General features: G+C 45.1%; 1 protein-coding gene across 4 annotated transcripts in view; it reads left to right on the top strand.

Moving 5' to 3' along the window:
- Nucleotides 1-22,514, top strand: part of DOCK7 (dedicator of cytokinesis 7) — a 98,716-nt gene that overhangs the window by 51,085 nt on the left and 25,117 nt on the right. For 2 of the 4 annotated variants that reach the window (XM_059477725.1, XM_059477724.1), the window contains exons 15-32: nt 1,565-1,682; nt 2,398-2,468; nt 3,161-3,299; nt 3,460-3,561; nt 3,800-3,886; nt 4,659-4,890; nt 6,181-6,345; nt 8,135-8,304; nt 11,910-12,002; nt 13,156-13,245; nt 14,266-14,361; nt 14,457-14,597; nt 14,716-14,829; nt 15,940-16,110; nt 16,823-16,962; nt 20,410-20,579; nt 21,427-21,581; nt 22,190-22,372. In XM_059477725.1, the coding sequence (XP_059333708.1) occupies nt 1,565-1,682; nt 2,398-2,468; nt 3,161-3,299; nt 3,460-3,561; nt 3,800-3,886; nt 4,659-4,890; nt 6,181-6,345; nt 8,135-8,304; nt 11,910-12,002; nt 13,156-13,245; nt 14,266-14,361; nt 14,457-14,597; nt 14,716-14,829; nt 15,940-16,110; nt 16,823-16,962; nt 20,410-20,579; nt 21,427-21,581; nt 22,190-22,372 (2,437 nt within the window). The remainder of the gene's footprint in view (nt 1-1,564; nt 1,683-2,397; nt 2,469-3,160; nt 3,300-3,459; nt 3,562-3,799; nt 3,887-4,658; nt 4,891-6,180; nt 6,346-8,134; nt 8,305-11,909; nt 12,003-13,155; nt 13,246-14,265; nt 14,362-14,456; nt 14,598-14,715; nt 14,830-15,939; nt 16,111-16,822; nt 16,963-20,409; nt 20,580-21,426; nt 21,582-22,189; nt 22,373-22,514) is intronic. The other 2 variants (XM_059477727.1, XM_059477726.1) reach the window with 1 other exon arrangement.

Below are 22,514 nucleotides of genomic sequence, written 5' to 3'. Positions count from 1 at the left end.
AGAACCCAAAAAAGTATTTTTGTTACCAGCCTCCTGCTGCCAGCACTCGACAGCAGCTGCTTTATTACCCCTTCAAAGTTGTCCTGCTGTGCTCCTCGCTTCGCTTCTGAGCCCATCTGGCATCTGCTGTCTCTGTGGGACAAGGAACAGTTGGAAACCACTCACAAATTGTGTTCAGACCCACATAGCAGTTCCCAGAGGAAGGGAACTTCTTTTTCCTCTTGCCTCACAAGCCAGGGCTGTCAGAGGGCTGGTTCTGCAGTGCTTGGCCAGAATGCAGCATGCCAGTCCTTCATCCCTGGGAGCTGAGGCAGCACCTGAAGCCCTCCCTGAGCTCCCCTGGAACCATCCCTGCTGGAGCCCCTGGCTGGAGCCAGGCTGGCCAAGGAGGATGATGCTGGCGTGCTGGGCAGGGCTGTGTGGGACATGGAATGGGGATTGCCAGGCTGGTTTTTTAAAGATGTGCAACAATTCATACATTTAGACTTGTTTAGCAGCAGCACAATGTTCATTTCCTCTGAATAACTGAGTGTTGAGCTGGAAAAGTCTGCTCTTTTTTGTCTTTAAAAGAACATCAAGGAGGTTTGTGTAGATCTAAGTTGCTTGCACAAAGGACAGGTTGGAGTTTGTAGTGGACAGTTTTGCTGATCAAGTGTGAATCCAGCTTTCACCTTGTTGGCAAGGGCCCAGCAGGGCTCAGAGGACAGAAAATACTGCAGAATTTTGCATTTCTCATGGTTTATTAATAAAGTATCAGGGACTTGAAGAAATGGGACTGGAAGGGGTTTCCAGAATTTGTCCCCTGCCCAGTGAAGCTCAAGGTTGTCTTTAAACTCAGCCTCACCTGTCCTAAGAAACCACCAGAAAATGGAGGTTTCACACCCTCCAAGGCAATTTGTGCTACTGCTTTAGCTCTCCTTACAGCCAGAACATTTTCCCTTGTGCCTCACCTAAATCTCCTGTGCTGCAATTTCCTCCCATTAGGCCCTGCCACACTCCCTGTGGATGTGATGAGCACTTTATTACTTCAGCCTTTGAAACAGTTCTTTAGCTACCTGGGAATGTTGTCATTACCTGAAGCTACATGTATCCATGCAGTTTAATCCATTCTCAGAGGAGGAATGGAACCTGAAGTTATCCTGATGTCACGAGATTTAAGAAAGAAAAGAAAGAAAAAAAAGAAGGAAGGTATTTAACAGAAACCAGCTGCTCTGTGTTGAGCAAATAAAGTATATGAAATAGAAGTAAATAAAACTTTTGTATCTTATGTTTTCTTTCCACTTGAACTTAGATTGTAGAATCACTAGGAAATTTTTGGATGGATTTTACAAGGACCCTTCCAAACAAGAACTGTTTCAAAATGTGATGAGAGTTTAAAAATTATCTTTTGATGTCTGCAATAAGGGGTCATTACCAAAGACAAATTGTTTGTCTGGGTGTGCACTGCATCTCATGGAACAAAAAATGTCAAACCCTTCACTGTTTGCCTTTCCACAGAGGTTTAACAGACAGCATTAATGAAGGTGTGACCCCTGTCATCAGCTGCTGCCTTTGTCTCTTGCAGGAATCTCCTTTATGTGTACCCACAGAGCCTTAACTTTGCCAACCGGCAGGGATCTGCCAGGAACATCACAGTGAAAGTGCAGTTCATGTATGGAGAGGATCCCAGCAATGCCATGCCGGTGAGGGGGCCCTGTGCTCCATGGGAGGGAGCAGTTAAAACTCCTATCAGGCTGTTCAAACCTCACTGAAATGCATTTTAAAATAACAGCTTGAGAGGAATGGAAAATGGTATTTCAGAGCAAAGAGTGCAGTTGTGTAGAGTTTGCAAGGTGGAGCAGCTGGATTTTACCATGAGATTGTTGATTATGAGGGTGGTGAGGTCCTGGCAGAGGTTGTCCAGAGAGATTCGCTGTCCCTGGAAGTGTCCAAGGCTGGGTTGGATGGGGCTTGGAGCTACCTTGGGTAGTGGAAGCTGTCCCTGTCTCATTCCTGAGGTGGGATTTAAATTCTCTTCCAACCCAACCCATTCTGGGATTCTGTGTTTGCAGCAGGCACTGCTCATGGTTGGAACAGAAGTTTTGCTTCCATGACAAAGAATTGTCAGCTTTGTTCAGGGCCAGCAGTGATCCCCACTCAGAGGATCTGTGCAGGGATGGTTCCATCCATCAGTTCTTCTGCCATGTCTGTGTCCATGTGTCACTGGAGTTGTTAAAATTGTGCCTTTTCAGTGACTGGGTGAAGTGCTGCCTGTAAGGGGAGGGGCAGGGAGCAAGGGGCAGATGTAACTGTACAGGTGTACAATAAATGGAGCTCTAAATGTCTCTGCAGGATTATGGAACAGATCTTGGCACAGTTTTATAGGGGGGTTCCTGTGTTTTTTTCCTCTTTTTGCAGGTCATCTTTGGCAAATCCAGCTGTCCTGAATTTTCCAAGGAAGCATACACAGCTGTGGTGTATCACAACAGGTAAACACAGTGTGGAAGTGACTCACCAGTGACTGGTGTTAATTATTTAACAATCAGTGTCTGGACAGCACTCACAGTGACTGCAGTGCCAGTTGATGCTGTCCTTAGAGTTTTGTGACAACTGGGAGACAGAGCCTTTGTTTGCTGTGGTGCAGATCAGCTTTGTGTGATCCTGAGCACGTAGCCCAGCTCAGCAGATGCTCCGAGCACAGCTCCAGTCAGCAGTCGTGAAGATTTATGTTCCAAACTCACGGGAGCAGGTGCCCCCGTTGTTTTCTTGGAGCCTTTTAGACATTAGGTACAAATTGGAGCTACTTGGTCTTGAAAATAATTCCATTGCAGCTGGGGTGAGGGCTGCTGAATCCAGCAGGAACGTTTTCCTGGCTTTGCAGCTGTGCCAAGGGAGATTCCTGTCCTGCAGGTCGGGCTTGTGGCAGTATCCACATTGAGACAGGAGTTTATTGCTCATGTGGTTCAGAGTGCCTGTGTGAGGAGGAGGAGGCTGCTGCCCATTTTTTTTTGTGGAGTAGAAGTTTTTCCAGTCTTTGGTGATCAGAAAGTGAGCTTTAATCCCTTGGGGTAGCCCATACACTCCCTTTCCCTGTAGATCCTTTAACTCACAGGGTTCAGTCTGGAGCACAAGGTAGCAAACCTCTGTGGGTGACTCAGCTGAGGCTCTGCTCTCTGCACAGATCTCCTGATTTTCATGAGGAAATCAAGATTAAGCTTCCAGCCACTCTGACAGACCACCACCACCTGCTTTTTACTTTCTACCACGTCAGTTGCCAACAAAAACAAAACACACCCCTGGAGACTCCAGTCGGCTACACCGTGAGTGTCTTTCCGTCCTTACATTTCTCAGGATTCATTCAAATGCATGTGCTGCCTCTTTGTTTAGCATCCCTGGGAACTCGTATCCCATTGGAGAGCTTGGGCAAAAGCTCCAAGAAAGCCTTAAGAAATGAGTGGTTTTGTTTTCCTCTCTTTGCAGTGGATCCCGATGCTGCAGAATGGCCGGTTAAAGACGGGTCAGTTCTGCCTGCCTGTGTCATTGGAAAAGCCACCCCAGGCTTATTCAGTGCTTTCTCCAGAGGTGAGCTGAGTTCTGCCTGCTGGAAACCAGCACAATACATGGGAGAAAAAATGAGAGGATGTATGTATACACATCTCTGTGTGTACATTTATTTATTTCCTAAATGCCATTAAATTTAGACAGAATTTTAGTGTTTGTGTGTGGCTATGTGCATGTGATCCGGCCAAAATAAATGTAATCAGCAGAGCCTAAGCTCTGCTCTCTGTCACATCCTCTCTGATTCTTCCTCAACCTGCAGGTTCCTCTCCCTGGGATGAAGTGGGTGGACAACCACAAAGGGGTTTTCAATGTGGAAGTTGTTGCTGTGTCATCCCTCCACACTCAGGTGGGTGCTGAGAGCAGTCACTGGAACAAAATAATCTTCTGACAGTTAACACTGTCAGAGTTGATGCTGTGTGTGACAATCCCTTGTAGTGAAATTACAATCTCATTTTCAGTTCTGAGCCAGCACACCTGTTTTTCCACATTCTGCTGTGAGTATATTTGAGAAGTTCTGCTTTAAAATATGAGTGGTTTGGCCTTAATTCACAGGGGGGTGAATGGCCAACAGTGTTTTCAGCCTGCTGTGTTTGATACAACAGCTCTAACACAGCCCAGGCAAATGATGTTTTCTTGTTCTTGTTTTCTTGTTCTTGTTTACTTATTCTTGTTTTGTTGTTCTTCCCTTTCCCCTCCTCCTCTTTTGTTTCCTCCCTGTATTTTCCCTCTGTCTGCCTTTGATCTGAAAATAAAGATGACAATCACTTTGCTTAATCATTTGAGCTTTTGTTTTATTAATTCCCACTGTGTCATTTTGATAGGCTGTGTGTATTTTATTTGTGCTGTAAGTAGTAATGTGATTTTAGTGCATTTTTGTCTGGTTTGTCTAAGAATACACAGTCTGTGGGTCCTCTAGTTTTGCCTTGATAACTTTGAAGCTAGAATTAGAGTTAGATATGGACAAATCTCTCAAAGATGTTGAATTTCTGCTAATTTTGTGAGATTAAATGGCCAGATAGAAAAATGAGGGCGAGCACCCATCCATGAGACACAAATCCATAGAAAATGAAGATATTTTGGGGATTCTTGCTGATTATTGGCTTTTTGCTTGTTTGTAGGACCCTTACCTTGACAAGTTCTTTGCACTTGTCCATGCTCTGGATGAGCACATGTTCCCTGTGCGAATAGGAGACATGAGAATTATGGAGAACAACTTGGAAAATGAGCTGAAGAGCAGCATTTCAGCTTTAAATTCCTCTCAACTGGAGCCGGTAGTGCGATTTCTTCATCTCCTGCTTGACAAACTGATCCTTCTGGTAGTAAGACCTCCTGTCATTGCAGGCCAAATAGGTATTTTATTTAAGTTTTATAGAGAATTACATAGCTGAAAGTTTGACACTTCCAATTTTATCATATTTATGTAGAAGTAAAAAAGTCCATTTTTATGCTTTCTTTTAGTACCACTAATATACCAAGTGTCTCCCAAATAAAACATGCTGGCATCCAGATCTGGGGTGATATACACAGGAGCAATATTTAATATTTAATGGAAAGCTTCTAAAAGGACTGGGAATTTGGTGTCCAAATTTAGCCACCAGAAAAAGAGCCTGGTTTTCCTGGATGCTCAGCATGTTTTTAGCACTGGAGCTTGTTAAGGTGTCTCCATCCTGACAGAAAATAGGGGTTTCAGCCTTATTGGTCACCTTGGAAAATCTGGTGAAGTAGGAAATTACAGGTGCTGCATGTTCCTGTTGTGGATCTGATGCTGCCAGCATGAATAATCCCTTCTTTTGCTCCCTGTGAAGGGCTAAGCTCTGGCAGTACAGAAAATGTCAAGTTTAAGTCAGGATTAGATCCTTACTATTTAAAGCAGCAGTTTTTGCTGATTTTCTTTTGTAGGAAACCTGAGTTTGGACATAGTGGAATATAAGGATCTAAGACTGCTTTAAAAATAATTTTTAAAGTATTTTCTTAGCTGTATCATTTATTTGTTTAATCTTTCTAGAAAAGAATTTACCTGCATTTTAATTTTATATTTTAATGTTCTTTTACTCTTTCAGTGTTCTGAATTGGTTTAGTTGGTTTGTATGGAATATTATGGACATTAATGACTGGATTTATTTAAAATAAGATTTTAATTTTCTAGCTACTGTCTTCTTCATCCTTAATTTTTCAAGTGTGTGGTTTTTTGTGCTCATTTTCCGAGCAGCTTTTTTCTCTCAGCAGAATGAAATTGTTCATTTGATACAGTTTGTATTTTGGCTAAGGCTTAACTAGAGGAAATAATTAACTGAAATAAAGCATGATAAAAATCCAAAGGGTATTACCCATCAGTTAAACAAAGACTTGCTCTTGTTACCATTGCAGTTGATGACCAAAGTTGGGCTGGTTCCAGAAATGGAGCTTAAGTTCATTAAGTTTATTATTAATAAAAGTGGCAGCAGATCACTGGAGCAGCTGTCCTGCTCTCAGGCTGGTCAGACCTGGTTCGAACTCCAGGCTCAGTCTGGGATCAGAAAAGCTTGCTGAGCTCTGGGAAGCTCCACCATTTACCCTGCAGGAGGTGGATGAACAGCACATTTAGGATTTCCCCTGGGTTCTGCTGCCCTCTAAACCAAACTCCTCCCTTTTTGCTTTCAGTGAACCTGGGCCAAGCATCTTTTGAGGCGATGGCATCGATCATAAACAGACTTCACAAGAACCTGGATGGCAACCAGGACCAGCATGGCAGGAACAGCCTGCTTGCTTCCTATATTTATTATGTTTTTCGCCTGCCCAACACCTACCCCAACTCACCATCACCAGGTAGCTCTTTTGTTTTTTAATTTTATTTCAAGTTTGGTAAAAGAAGGCAGAAGCCACTTGGTGGCAGGTGCTCCTGAGCTCCAACTGCGTGGCTGCTTCCCTGCAGGTCCCTGTTACTAATTTGCCATTGTAGCCACTTAAAAGATGAGTTTAATTGCTGTTATTCAGAGATTTAATCATTTGATGATTTTAAATAAGTGTCACTGTTGAAGGATCGTGAATTAAGGCAAAAAAAAGGATTTTAGGGTTTTTTCTATGAGACAGGTGTGATGCACTCCTGGCCTGTCATGTTTCCCAGTCTCCTTCACAAGAACTTTTATACTTAATCCAGTTCTAGCAAAAGTTTAAACACTGGATGGGTGGAATAGATATCCAAAGGGTATTATCCATCAATTATCATTATCCAATTGCAATTGATGACCAAAGTTGGGCTGATTCCTGAAATAGAGCCTAAATTCATTGAATTTATAATTTATATAATATTAAATGTATATATATATACACATATATATATGTAATGTATATATATATACATATATGTGTATATATATACATATATATACACATATAATGTATATATATATACATATATATATGACATGGCTTTATTTCTATGTATACCTATAAAATATAGACATTATGTATTTAAGGCAGGAGTGCAAAATACTAGAAAACACATGTCTGGGTGCAGGAGGGAATTAAATAAATAAATAATATTAATAAATAAATTAATCCTAGCTGAGAGCAAGGGATGGGAAAGAGGTGGTGTGAGTGACAGCCATGGAAAACCTGGTTTTGGAAAGAATGTTCATGCACGCAGTGGGGAAGCTCTGAGAGGTGTTGGGAGGGTTTTGTACCTAAAACTGTGCCCACCTTGGGTGGGTTTTGAGTGTAGGTTTGGAAAACATCCCGTTAGCTAAAGACAGTCCCACAGGGAGCCTTGTGCTTCCCCGTGGATAAAACAGCTTTTAATTCTCATGCTGGAGTGACCAGGCAGAGCTGGGTGTCCTGAGGGGGTCTGGGTGATAAAGGATGACCAGAGTTACCAGGCAGGAGAGGCCTGGGTGTCCTGAGGGGGCTGTGGGTGATGGAGGATGGCCAGGCAGGACTGGTTGTCCTGAGGGAGCCTGGGTGATGGAGGATGGCCAGAGTGACCAGGCAGGAGAGGGCCTGGGAGTCCTGAGGGGCTCTGGGTGATAAAGGATGGCTGGACTGACCGGACAGGGCTGGGTGTCCTGAGGTGATGGAGGATGGCCAGAATGACCAGGTGGAGAGGGCCTGGGTGTCCTGAGGGGATCTGGGTGAGGAGTGGCCACACTGACTGGGCAGGGCTGGGTGTCCTGAGAGTGAGGGGTGGCCACACTGACCAGGCAGTGCTGTCCTGAGGAGCTCTGGGTGAGGGATGGCCGGGCTGACCAGGCAGGGCTGGGTGTCCTGAGGGTCTTTGGGTGAGGGATGACCGGGCAGGGCTGTCCTGAGGGCCCTGGGTGAGGGATGGCTGCACTGACTGGGCAGGGCTGTCCTGAGGGTGAGGGGTGACCACACTGACCAGACAGGGCTGTCCTGAGGGGGAGGGATGCCTACACTGACCAGGCAGGGCTGGGTGTCCTGAGGGCTCTGGGTGAGGGATGACCAGGCAGATCTGTCCTGAGGGGTCTGGGTGAGGGGTGGCCACACTGACCGGGCAGGGCTGGGTGTCCTGAGGGGTCTGGGTGAGGGGTGGCTGAGCTGACCAGGCAGGGCTGTCTTGAGGGTGAGGGGTGACCACACTGACCGGACGTGCCCGCAGGTCCCGGCGGCCTGGGCGGCTCGGTGCACTACGCCACCATGGCCAGGTCGGCCGTGCGCCCCGCCAGCCTCAACCTGAACCGCTCGCGCAGCCTCAGCAACAGCAACCCCGACATCTCTGGCACCCCCACGTCACCCGACGACGAGGTGCGCTCCATCATTGGCACCAAGGTACGGCTGTCCTCTCCTGTCCTGCCCTGTCCTGCCCTGTCCTGCCCTGTCAGGGACCCCTCAGAGCCCCAGCACCTCCCAGGCCTTCCTGAGTCTCAAGGAAGGGCGTGGGGGTGTTCCAGCCCCTCCTCAGCCCTCTCCCGGTAGTTTCTGTTAGCACCACAGGAACGCTGCTCCTTGGAAATGTCTCTGACTTTTGGAGCCATCCTGGAGTGCTGCTTCCACAAGTGTGGGGGCTGAGGCCAGCAGCTGAATCCTGAGCCCAGCTCTGTTGTGTCTCCCCAAACCTTGCATCCTCTTACCCCACTCTTCCCTCCTAGCCCCAGACTCCCTCCTCTCCTCTGCATTCAGCTGCTCAGGTTTCTCTGCTCCTCATGTGTAGAGTGAATGTCTTTCTTGCACACAGCAGGAATATTCCTGCTCCCTGCGTGGCCCAGAGAGGGTTTGGGATGCTTGGTGAGAGGCACAGTCTGGCCAACTGAGCACAGGGGCACTGACTGCCACTGACTGACCACCCCAGAAAGTGACATCCCACTGTGGGTGCAGAGTATCCAGCATGGCTGTACTCTGGCTCTTGAGTTAAGAGTAAATTCAGTAAATTTCAGTAAATCCATCTCCTCCTGCTGACTTCTAACTACACAGAACCAACACAGTCCCAATCTGAGCCCTTCATTTTGTGCCTAAAGTAGGTGGGATGAGCCAGGACAAAGCAGTGTTGGTAATTCCCTCCCTTGAGAGGGGCGCCCGAGCTGCTTTGGGGTTTTCTCTTTTCTTTTTTTTTTTATTCTTCAAACTGTGATAACTTCACCAGGGTGAGACTCTTTCCCACCATGACCTTTCACTCTTCCAGCAGAGGTGAATTCCTGAGCCCTTTCAGGGAGCTGTTAAATTCCTTCGGAAGTTTAGGGAGCAAGGTTGTTACCAAAGCCACTACCCTGACCAGGCAGGGTGACGTGGCTGATGCTGGGTTTTATAAGAGCCAGAAAAACACAGTTTGAGGAAGAGGTTACCAATTTTAAATGAATAACATCATTTACTGACCAAATAAGAGGCTGAAGAATTGTGGGTAGGCAAATGATTATTTCTTACATCAAAGATTGGACTTAGAAGTCTTGAAATATTTTAAAGACCACTTCAGTATCTTGCTAATTAAACAAGCCTGACCTTTTGTGAAATGCCACAGGCACTGATGTGCATATGGAATTTACCCAGGCTATCAGAAGTTTAATGTGTGCTGGCTTGGTGAATAATGTCACAGTACAACATGGAGAGAGATTTTCTTCCAGAGGTGTACTCCAGGCTTTAAAGGAAAACCTGTTCTGTGGATAATTGTTGAGGGAAAAGTTTCCTGTAGGGTAGTCTGAGCATCAGGAATTAACCTCAGGCTGTACAGACTTTTGGTTGAGTGTAATTATTTCTGTTTCTTAATATCAATAGACAAAAATAAGGCACTTCTTGAGATGCTGACATGAGTAAAAGGGTGCAAAAATCCCTGTTATTTCTCCAAGTAATGGCTTAAGGAATATTCCCAGATAGATTCTATTTTGAGGTGCAAGTTCCCTATCACAGGAAGTTTCATGCTTTAAAACAACTCAAATTGTGGGGTTTTTTGTTGTTTGAGGGAGTTCTTCAACATCTAGTCTGGTGTTATTTTTAATTTAAGGTATTTAGAGGTGATGTATAAGTAAGTCACCTTTATCTTGTCTTACTTCATTTTGAAAACTCTTTACAGGATTTGGAAGATTTCTGTTTATTGTCACAGCAGAGGAGGTCTTAGGTCTGTCACTTGTTTTGCCATCCTTTTTGAATTGAAACCATGTAAATTTTATTCCCTACTGAAGAAAATGTATGAAATGTCTAAAAAGACATGTTTATAGTGATCCTGGAATGCTGGAGGTGTGCTGGGAAAAGCCCAGAAGATGTTGTGGGGTTTCATTGCTCTGCCAGTGGATTTTCCCAGGTGTGGGTTATGTTCCTGCACAGACCCAGCTGCAGGTTGAACCCCAGGGGCAGCACAGAATTTAACAACAGCTTTGTGAACTTTGGAGCGACTCTGCCAAGCAATAAGGAGCTCTTGTACTCTTTTGTTTTCTGAAAAGGAAAGAATCCTTCCCTTTCTACAATTTTGCAAAATGACTTTTGCTTCTGCAAACACAGTGTGTGTTTAATTGTTATCCTCAGAACCAGAATGTCAAGATTAGGAAACCCTGAGAGAGAAATGTGAGGGGGATAAAGGCATTTTCAAAATTAGTCCTGATTTTACAAAACAAGAGCTTAGTTCAGCATTCTGCAAAGCCCTTTCGACTTTAAATCACTGTGAGCAAAATAAAGCATGTTTATGGGGCTGAGCAGGGCACGGGGCTTTGATTTATTCCTGCCAAAAAGTAATTGAGATTAAAACACTCTCCTTATGTGTTCAGTATTTTTTTATTGGACATCTTAAGCAAAATTACAGCACTGCTGAGCTCTGCCTTGAGGAGCTCAGTGGATTAATGGTTTGAATCCCAGGTTACAGCTCTCACGCCAGGTTCAACCTTGAGGTGGATTTTAGTTTGCTGAGAGAAATAGATGATTTGGCTTGGTGAACTTTGCAGCTGATGTTGATCACTGGGATGAAATGGGCTGCAACTTTGCTTTGTGTATTGGGAAAAAGCCCTAAGTTGGAACAGGAGTGAGGATGGAAGCTCTCGCTCAGGTGAGGGTTGGCAAAATCAATGTGTGCTATTTATAAGGAATTGTGTCTGTCAGAGCTGCTTCCCGGGACCCAGGGAAGTCCACTCCATCCCCCTGACTGTTCCCGATTTGGGAGCAGCCAGTGTGACAGCACAAGTTTGAATTTTTCCTTCTTTCTGAGTGTCCCAAGGAGAAGAGAGCAGAGAGAGGAGGGATCCACAGTAATTTTGCCAAAATTATCCATTGCAGTAGAATTTGGAGTACAGGCTAGACTGAGCTTTTGAAAAGCGGGGTGGTTTTTCAAATGTTTTGCTTGGAAAATAGTTTGGTTCCAGAAAAGATATGTGCCCTTTCCTCCCTTTGCCACAGTGCCCAGAGGAAATGCCCAAGTGAAATCCTGTCCACAGTTATTCTACCATCAGTGCTGCACTTTCATTCCATAGGCAGGGAACTCTGTGAGGATTGACAGTCGGCCTCTTCAGTTTCTTGGAATTTCTGTAAGAATTTAGAGCTTATGAACTCCAGGCTGCCCTGAAGGTGCTGGAAACCTCAGAGAGCATCCTCACATCTCAGCACCAGTTTTTCTCTGTCACAGTGTAAATCTCATCTGGCTCCATGGGAATGGGTTTAAACTGAGGAAAGGACAAGTGGGATTTTTCAGGAGGAGGAGAGTTTTTGAATGTCAAGCATTCCAGACAGGACAGGCCAGACCAGAGCTGTTGACAGGATTCATGTTCTGTGTGTATGTGAGATATAAAATAATCCTCTGGACTCGATGTCTCGACAGGCACCCGAGAGCTCAGGTTCTAAGTGCTGATGTGTTTGCAGTGTACCCACTTTGATTGCTTGTAAGGACTGAACTTTGACTACTGTATGGCATGCAACATGTAATATTTCTTTCCTTTCCCAACTGCTTTCTGTCACATGCCCAGGGCTTGGACCGCTCCAATTCCTGGGTAAACACTGGTGGTCCAAAAGCTGCCCCATGGGGATCCAACCCCAGCCCAAGTGCAGAGTCAACACAGGTGGTGTCTTCGGTAGAGGTTTTTCTGCCTTTGTTTTCCCTGATGTTTCCCTGTAGAATATCTTCCTTTCAGTGCATATTCCAGTTTTGGTGGTTTCTTTTTTTTTTTTTTTTTTTTGCAAACTTTTCAGTTTGGTTTTATAAATTCTCATCTTGTCCCCCACCACACTGCATGAAAAACTTCCGATCGCGTGAACGTTCCCCCTCCTCTCATTTCAGTGGTTGCTGGTCTGTGAAATGTAAATGCTGTGACTGCTTTTGTTTTCTTTTTTTCTCTTTCTCTCACACTAGTTTCAGCTTCAGGTGGAGCACTTTTCTAAGTGGGAACATTAATCACAGCTTCATAGTTTTGTCCATGTTTGCCATTCCTTTCGATGTCGTGATCCATTTTGCCATTCTCATCAAGCATTTAGTACTCATCGTCCAGTAATCCTTCATGACTTGTTTGAGTGGAATATTGTGAACCCAAATTGATTGCCACATATGAAATTCTCTCTTAAAACATGTCAATTTGAGTGCTGGAGGCAGTGATTTGCCAGGGCCAATTGTATTGTTCTGTGTTGCAAAGTATGAAAACTTTACAGCAGCTTCAGTCAGGAAGAGTTTATTTAGCCCCCATTGCCTGCTGTTCTTCACTGCATGGTTGCCTTGAACGTACCTCTCAACTGCTCCTCCTTCCCAGTTTATCAGCCTTCCCAAAATATTCAGTCCAATTCACTTACTCAAATTATTTCCATCAGAAGCAGAACTTGAGTGATTTTCCCCTTGCCCGTGGCAGCAGCAGCGTGGCTGTGGGTACATCCCCCCACGCTTGGTCTCTGGTAGATTGAGAGGTATGGGCTGAAATTCCAGATATTACCTGTGCATGTTGATGAAATGCAACAATTAAAAGTTTCATGCTTTGCAGCATTGTCTTTGTGCATCAGAACATGCAGTTCTTTAAATAACCTCTGTGTCTTAAAACCAATCAGAATTGCTGTTGTTTTGTTTAGACCCAATCTGTAAATGCCTAAGAGTTTGAGAATGCTTAAAGAGCTGTAAAAACCCTACAGTTGGAAGAGTATTTTTGTAAACGTTCGTTGTCCTTGAGCTGCAAAACCCATCCATGGCAAACTTTAATGTCCTGTCATCATTCATTCATCTCCACTCCGTAGGCTACGGATCGAAGTTGTAATCGTATGTCTTCGCACACTGAGACGTCAAGTTTCTTACAAACATTAACAGGACGATTACCAACCAAAAAGGTAGATTTCAGTGGAGACAATTGATATTGTGGGGCAGGGAGGTCAAGTCATTCTGAAAACGTGATGCAATTTATTCTTTTATTTATAGCCTGATTATTTTTTTTTTCCCTCCCGAGGTCATTAGGAACTGCTGGTGCTTAACACCTCTGAATATCCAGGCTGTAGGGAATGTGAAGTATTTGGAGTTGAATTGGGAAGAACTAAATGATCAGGAGTTGCTTGTCTGATTTAATGGCCATAGTGTTTGGGGCCAGTTTATTACTGGCTTTCAAAAAATATGAATAGCACTGTCTAGACATATAAATGATGCATTTTGTGTGCAAAATGAAAATGTGTTGGATGGCTCAGTGGGCTGAGCTCACTTATCCAGATGTTAATCCAGAGAGACTCCAGAAAGGGAATGGGAGTCACTTTGAAAGTGAACTCCCTTACAGGAAATGAGGACCTCGTAAACAATGTCAGAAAGGCAAAATGCCAGAGCTTTTGTGTAAAGAAAACGTGGCCACTGCCACCGTCAGTCTGTGGGTTGGTCTTTTCCGAGAAAAGAAATCCAAGAGCTGTTTGAGCCCCATGTTTCTTTCTTACTGTTTTAAGTCCTTTCTCACAGTAAATATACATCTTTGTACAAATCACTTTATATGTCCACTTTTTACTCCTTTTTCCTGCGAAAATCAGACCAGGCAGAAAGGTAGACTTTTTAAACTAAACTAATTTGAGCACCAACCTTTTTTTAAATTATTATTTCTTGGGGGCGGGCAGAAAATTCTTTTGACACTTGAGATTCAATCCTGGAGCGAGATGCTGTGAAACATTTCTCACATCACATGTCATAACCTCATCCCTCATTGTTAGCTGGGGATTTCTTTATGGGATGCCACCACTGCTGTCATGTCCTCAGTTATTTAGTTTGCTTAACTCATTGTTTGCCACACTTGCCACGGACCGTGCTGTCATTTCTCATGGGGGCTGTGCTGGGAGCTGCTCTGGAGGCTCGGGCTGACTCTGGGTTTGACTCTGTAGCTTTTCCACGAGGAGCTGGCCCTGCAGTGGGTTGTGTGCAGCGGGAGCGTGCGGGAGGCGGCCCTGCAGCAGGCCTGGTTCTTCTTCGAGCTGATGGTGAGCAAACACCTCCCCGATGCCCCCCAGCCCCTGCTTTCAAACAGAGCCAGCCACAGCTGCAAGTGGCTCTGCTGTAATTTATATCCCCATAGGTGAAGAGCATGGTGCATCATCTGTATTTTGCTGACAAACTGGAAGCGACGAGGAAGAATCGTTTCCCGGAGCGCTTCATGGATGACGTGTCTGCACTGGTCAGCACAATTGCTAGTGATATAGTCTCCCGCTTCCAGAAGGTGATGGCAAACAATTACACTGAGCCCAGCTCAGCCACCAGCCCTCCTGCCTCTTGTTTGCTTGAAAACACACAGGGTTCTTCATCTGCTTTCTGGTTTTTCTCTTCCTTCTCTCCAGGACACGGAAATGGTGGAGCGGCTCAACACCAGCCTTGCATTTTTCCTCAATGATTTGTTGTCCATCATGGACAGAGGATTTGTTTTTGGTCTTATTAAGACCTGCTACAAACAGGTGAATGCAGATAAACATTGTGGCTTAACTGAAGCGTGGCAGAGCCTGTTAGTGTTAGATTTCTCTGGACAGACAGTAAAATATGGACACAGAGTTCCGCTGTTCAGGTCTTAGAGCAGGGCATTCTCAGAGGTGATTTAGGGTTTACGCCTCTCTGATTACTCTCTTAACTGTTAATTAGGAATCACTCCCTGGAGTGAATGGACAGGCAGCAGGAAGGGAGAATTATTCCCTCTGCTCACCACGTTCAGAGTAATTGAATCAAAAATTAGTAGGAGGTTCTGTGAGAGAACTCAGACTGTTGTGGTCTCTTAAGGACATGGTGACCCTGGATGATCATGTTGTTCACTGAGCTCCTTTTCCATCCTTTGGGGCATGCAGGGTGTCCTTTCCCATAAGGAGGGCTCCTCCCACATTTGCAGTGTGACTTGGAAATCAGCCTATAACACAAAGTTTTGTTTGACTACAAACATCCATTCTGATGCTGTGTACAGAGGAGATAACAGGGGATCAGGGAGAAGTGGGACTAAGCTTAGACTCATTTTCCCTGTAGAGTCTACAACATTCTCTGTAAAGGGCAGAAAAACAGCAAGAGCATTTAAGATTTTATGCTGCCTGCTGTATATTACATATATTATGTGTCATTAATTATATTTTTATATATAAAAGATATATGTGTAAAAAACAACCTGCATCTTGCAGCTATTAGTGCATCATACTGGTTCTCACAACTCCCTGCTGAAATCAATAGGATGTGGGAATTACAGAATCAAAAAACAGTTTGGGTTGGAAAGGACCTTAAAGATCATCTTGTTCCAGCCCCCCAACAGGTGTAGCTCACTGTTCTTCATTTGGTTATTTAAATACTACTGGTGTATAGATCATGGATTGAGAGATACGTCTGGGATGTGTGTGGCTCCTGCACATCAGGAACTGAATTTGTGGCACAAAAAAAGTGCTCTGGATGTGGGCGTGACCATTTAATGCCACCCAAGCTCTGCAGTTCTTGCTTTGGGAGTGATTCTGGGGAGCAGGGGTGGGCCAGGGGGGCTCACCTTGCAGTTACACTCTCTTTGGTGCTGACTGCAGTGCTGTGGCTGGATTTTCCAGGTGTCTGCAAAGGTGTATTCCTTAACAAACCCCAGCAACCTGGCATCTCTGAAGCTGGACTTCCTGCGCATCATTTGCAGCCACGAGCACTATGTCACCTTGAACTTACCCTGCAGCTTGCTCACACCACCTGCATCTCCATCACCATCTGTGTCTTCAGCCACTTCCCAGGTACTGAGAAATTTGGGAAATACAAGTTGAGCTCGGAGCTGAGAATGAAATCCTCTGAGGCAGTTGTGTCACTGTACCTTCAATCCCCCTTGGTAGTATTCTTGGAAGTGTTTAGTTAGAAATCAGTTTTTCCTGCCACAGAGGTTCTGATTTCTTTTGAGCTTTTATTATTGAGGAAAGAGTGCCCATATCCCTCTCCTGGTAGTGACCACACGCTGTCCTTAGAGACCTGGTCCCCTCTTGTGTTGGACAAACACAAATAAGCCATAAAGGAAAATACTTTGTCCAGTGTTACCCTTTTCTGGCAACACAGGGGACTTCAGAGCTCGCTGCAGCTTTATCCTGGCCTGCTCAGAAAAAGTAATTTGAATTAGTGTGTCATTCAGGTGGATTAATTAGTTGCAAAATCACATAAACTAAATCAATTAAAGCCTTCTCCAGCCTGGATAAGAGCATCTTTGTGTTAAAAATTTAACCAATCCACTTTAAAGGTTATTTGGTTTAACTTTCCTAACAGGGGAAGACAGTAACAACAAACAGAATTAATGGAAGGGTTACTGAGCTAGGATGGAATTTAAGTGTAGATGTGCCTTGATCCAAACAGAAAAGAGAAAAGGCATGAGGTTGTCTTTAATTCTGAAAACTGCTTCATGTGTGTTTCCTAAGCTTTGACTCTGTTCATGATGCAGCTTCTGAAACTTGATTTTTTCAGAGTTCTGGGTTCTCCACAAATGTCCAAGACCAGAAGATTGCAAATATGTTTGAGTTGTCTGTGCCTTTCCGCCAGCAGCATTACCTGGCCGGGCTGGTGCTCACAGAACTGGCTGTCATCCTAGATCCTGATGCAGAAGGGTAAATCTTCACAAAGTTTCATTTCTCAAAGAGCTTTCTGTAATTCCAAGCAAATGGTGGATGCAAAGAAAGTCCTGGCATGGCCAGAATTTACATAAATTATTAAGCTATGATAAGAAAACAGTGGTTTAAGCATCTTTTTTCCTCTTGCCCCTTCTGTTTCTTCCTTATCCCAGACTCTGTAAACCTGATTTCAATCACATTTTTCCTGCTGAGAAGAGGGAAAGAAGTTCTTGGTGGAGCCCCCAGATGCCACAGGGGCACTGCTGGAGCTCTGAAAGGAAAATAGCTTTTCTCAAATGTAACAGGAAAATAATTTCCAACATTTAGGAAGCCTCTCTTGCTGGTGGTTTTAAATGTTACAATATATTTTGCCTGTGGTTCTCCCAGCTCTTTTTAACTGTAAATTATGCATTGATGAGGCCCCTGTGGGTTACACAAATAGACAAATAGAGTCAAGCATGCAGAGTTTGTCAGTGACTCGCCTGGCTTGTGCAGCAAATAATTTTCTGCTCTAGTCCTGACATCCAGCCTGTTCCTTGTGTTATTTAGGGCTGTTTCTGCCTTGCCTCTTTAAAATGGGTTGCAATGGAAATTATTGATTGCTTCCACAGTCCTGAGTTCCCTCACAGACATTTTTCTCAAGGTGGACTCAGAAATATCAGCCGAGTCGACAAATGCTGATGATTCATGGTTAATTCTGCCCCTTTGCCAAGAGGTCTCTGGAGTTAAACATTCATTCTGTTTCCTCTTGGAGAAGAAAGTGATGCCATAAACTGGAATATTTTCCTGCATATATACATAACACACTGCAGTCCCATTTGTTTGGCCTGAAATGGAAAAAGCCGCAAATCTTCACCCATATGTGCTGTCTGCAGAAATCCTTTTTGTGCCAGAGGAGCATCCTGCTCACTGATTAGAAATCAGGCCCTGTCTCTGAGTGGGTCTGCCCTTGCTCTTCACAAACTTTCTGTTCTCTACCTGCCTACCAAGCCCCTAAGCCTGGCCCAGGATAGTAATTTGTATACAGAGGAGCTTGCTGGTGTCCCTGGGGACACAACTCCTTTCTCTGTCTAGCCAAAAAAGGCCTATGGTACCAGTTCAGCTCTGGAAATGCATTTTGGTCCAAGCTCCTGAATTTGGGGGCAGATATATACCTGTAAAACATTTACTTTTTACTGTTTTCCAGAAAAACCTGGAGTTTCAGGTTTGTTGACTTCTCAAGCTCAAACCCTCTGCATTTCTCCTGGTAGATCTGTCAGATAAAGTAAACCAAGTGTGTTCAGATCTGCTCTTCCCTTGCTGTGAGGACTTTTAACAGTCATGCATGATCAGCAGAAGAGAGTGCTGGCACTTGCCTTCCATAAAATATTGTGGCCACCACTGGAGAAAGCTCAGGATTGCTCCCAGTTCATTATCCTGCAGCAGGGGTGGAAAGGGCTGTTCATCTAGTTGCTTATTGTGTTAGAAACCTGCTTTAGGCCTTGATAGGTGATCCAGAGCCTTAAATGTGTTCTGGCCTTGCTCTTTTTGCTCCATTAGCAGGATATGTTTAGTTTTAACTCATTTTATAAGAACTCTTTGGATTGAGTTGGGCAGAGAAGGAGTCAGCTCCCTGGTGCCTGGAGGTGTGTGTTGGATGCATCCCTCAGTGTGACAGGGTGCAGAGTGACAGGGTGCAGAGCAGCCCTGCAGAGCACCTGCAGCCTGAAAAACAGGACAAACAAAGCGTGCAGGGGAAGGGATCCAGCTGAACGTGATGGTCCCAGCAGCTGGGCCCTGCACAGCTGGCTCTGCAAACACTGCAGGGGTGCTTTGGCCATCACACACAGTGCCCACGCTGCCCATCTTGGCTGAGGGTGCAGGCCAGAAGTGAGAAAATCAGAATTCAGCCTTCAGAGTTCGGTGCCAGAGTCAGTTTTGCACAAGTGTGGGTGGGTATTGACAGAAATCCAGGCCAGGGCTGAGGTAAGGGAGGGAGGGAGGCGAGATCGATTCGCTGCCTTATCCGGCAGGAAGAGCAGGGGGCTGCATTTCCTCCTCTCCACCAGGGATTGATCCACCACAGTGCCCACCCAGCTCTGGGAAAGTGACAAAGAAATCCATGGATCCCTAGGTTGGAATGACACAGCCTTGCTTGGATGTTTTCCCCATCTGCAGTTTTATGGCCTCTGGGATAGTTTCCCTTGAATTTTTAAAAACGCGATTTAGGTGCCACTCCTTCAAAATAATACAAAGACTTTTCTTTATCCTTAATCTAAAGGAACCAGTCACTTAAATAAGCGTTTCCTTCCTAGTTGTTAAGGCTCTCACTAATTACACAAACGAGCAATTGTAGGATCTCATTATGGCTTGATTAAAAGCCACAGGGAGGACCTGCAGCTCCAGTAGCTGCTGTCCTCCCAAGCTGTACTGCTGCCTTATAGTCAACTTCAAACCCCCAAAAATCCAGTCAAAGGCTCTTTTTTTAACCAGAACTCACCTCTACTTTTCAGGTAAAGTGGATACTGCCTGAAATTCAGCACTTGTTTTAATACCTCAGGTCTGAACATTGCAGCTTATGTTTTGCTACTGCCTAATGTCTGAGCTTCCTTGGCTGCTTCATGCATGGGGTAAAGTGTCTTCTTGGCTGGTTTGCCTACAGAAGCAAATAGCTGCAGAGAGAACCTGCTATTTGCTCTGGGAGAGTTTTGCCTCTGCGTGGTGGCTGAGGGGATTGAAAGGAGCAGAGTCCTTGAGAGATTCAGGGGAGGTTTTGTGTTTTCAAGGAGGGTCACACGTGGTGCTCTATAGAAGGGCTCTGCCAGTGTTTGCATCTGAATAATGACAGAAGCCATTTTGGCTATTTTTCCTTCTATCCCTTCATGTCTTTGCCACTTTTTGTATTTAGAATTTTGGATCTGTGGTCTCCAGTTTTGGTTCAATATTTGCATGGGGTAGGGTGGGGAGCTGAAGCAAAAACTTCCTGATCATTTGATTAAAGCAATGTTCTGGTTTAGGAGGGTTTGTCTCTCTCTAAATAGTGTTAAATAACGACAAAAAAAAGAATACAATGAATGGTTTTACTGAACCCACTGTCCTCTCAAGTTTCTCTCCCTGTTTTTCATATTCCCTAAGTTTTTCTAAGAGATTTGAGTAGATTCAATGCGTCAGCATAGCAGTAACTGGGACTTTGGGGGTTTTAATGGAATATATGAGAGTGTTCACATTATATGGGTGTGCATTCCATGAGATATTTTTGCCCATTTTACAAGGCCCAGTGAAAAACCAGCCAACCATCTGTAAAATCCATGGGAGATCAAAAAAACCCCTGCAGCGGTACTTCGCCTGAAGTTAAAAATAAAAAACGGGATGATTTTTTTTCCCTTTTTGAAGCCCCTTAGTTACAAAAGAGAGTTTGCTTTGAAGATATTAACTAATGTGCATGACCCAACTGTCTTTTAACAGATTATTTGGATTGCATAAGAAGGTCATCAACATGGTACACAACCTGCTGTCCAGCCACGACTCGGACCCGCGGTACGCTGACCCCCAGGTAAAGGCCCGGGTGGCAATGCTGTATCTACCTCTGATTGGCGTGATCATGGAAACTGTGCCTCAGCTCTATGACTTCACAGGTATTTGATATTCTCTGCCTTGCCTGTCTGCTCACCAGGCTTGGGTGTTTGGGTTCTGAATTGAATTATGAATGCCTTTGCTGTCGGACGAAGTTGTTTCTGAATTGCGATTTTGGCATGTTTTCGTGTTTGTTTTCACTTGCAAAATGTGCTTTCAGTGCCTGTTAACACTCAAAAGTTGCATTTGCCCACCTGTTGGCATGCAATAAAAAAAAAAAAAAAGCAGTGCACTTTAGTTTACATCCCACTGGCTGATGTAAATACAGAGCCAGCTTCCATCTATGTCTCTGACCTGCTTAAAAAGTCACTCCCACACTGTACCAGAGTCCCTAAATCCAAAGGATAAGCAGAGTTCCTAAATCCAAAGGATCCAGAGTTCCTAATTCCAAAGGATAAGCAGAGTTCCTCTTCTTTCTCCTATCATGTGCTTCATCAGCAGTTCATTTTCAGGGGTGCTTTGCAAAGTGTCCCAAAGAGCAGCAGAGGTTATTTCAAATCAGGGCAGGAGTCCAGTCAGGAATAGTTTGGAATTTAGAGTTCTCCTCTCCATCCTCTGAGCTTCTTGACACAATTAAGCTGCAAGAAGGGATTTGGAGTATTCAAAGGGACAAGAGGTCTGTTGTCCTTTGTTAGAAGGGTCTTAGGCACTAAGGTTGTGTAGGTTGCATTTGGGAATTGCTTTATTTGCTTTCATGGCCTCAAATCACTGTCCTGTTCTTTGCAGGACCTCTCGAGTGGGATGGTTTTCAGTTTGAATTCTCATTCCAGTGAGACCAGCACTGTGGATGGAGTCTGGGGGGTGAAGCCTTGATGTGGGGTCTGACTAAAATCCTGTGTTTCTCTGCAGAGAGCCACAACCAGCGGGGGAGGCCGAGCTGTGTCGCCGTGGACGATTACGAGAGCGAGGGTGGCAGCATGATCAGCCAGACAGTGGCCATGGCCATTGCAGGGACTTCTGTCCCCCAGCTCACCAGGCCCAGCAGTTTCCTACTCCCTTCTTCGGTATAAATCCATTTCCTGACCCTCAGCCTATGTCAACCAGCAAATGTTCAGCAGGTTCTGTGGGGACCCACATCAGTTTGTAGTTGGGTGTGCAGAGGGGCAACAAAGGGGACAAAGCAGATTGGCATGTTGCTGTGTGTGTATCACATAAGGGGCATAAGAAAATGCCAAGGAGGGATAGGAATCAACAAACCTCACAAAGTGGGAGAATTATCTTTCCTGAGATAGAAACAGTCTTATAAAAGCTCTGTGAAGTGCAGTAGTCACTATGAGCTTCAAACCCTAAGAACAAATTCTATCCCAGGTAAATCCCACCTAGCTGAAGACAAGGAGGGGCATTTTCCCTGTTCTCTGCACAGAGAGGGAATCCTGATCCTGGTAGCAGGCAGACCCTCCCATTTCTGCCTTCTCTTGCCTTTACTCCAGGACTGTGACCCCATTTTGCTGGGGTTTAGGGGCACTCTCAGGGAGACCCTGATAGATGCATGAGATAACATGCAGCCCCTCTGCCTAACCCCTGAGCTGCTGAGGTTATTGCAGTTATCTCAAGGGAGGAAACTCCCTCTGTGGTGCTGGGAATGTGATCCCTGTCCTGACCTGTGTTTCAGGGTGGCAGGCAGCACTCCACCTTCTCAACAGAGTCCAGCCGCAGCCTCCTCATCTGCCTGCTGTGGGTGCTGAAGAACGCGGACGAGAGCGTCCTGCAGAAGTGGTTCACTGACCTGTCAGTGCTGCAGCTCAACCGCCTGCTGGACCTGCTCTACCTCTGTGTCTCCTGCTTTGAGTACAAGGTACTGCCCAGCTGGAGCCCCTGCAGTCCCTCCTGGGCCCTGCTGAGGACCTTTATGCTCCCATCCTTTACACGACTGCAGAAAGGCATTTCCTGCCCTCTCCAAAGTATTTCCTGTATTCACAATCCCAAGGCCAGGCTTT

The sequence above is a fragment of the Ammospiza nelsoni genome, chromosome 9, assembly GCF_027579445.1.
Source record: "Ammospiza nelsoni isolate bAmmNel1 chromosome 9, bAmmNel1.pri, whole genome shotgun sequence".
NCBI classification, from domain to species: domain Eukaryota; kingdom Metazoa; phylum Chordata; class Aves; order Passeriformes; family Passerellidae; genus Ammospiza; species Ammospiza nelsoni.
This window is presented reverse-complemented; position numbering and strand designations above follow the sequence as displayed.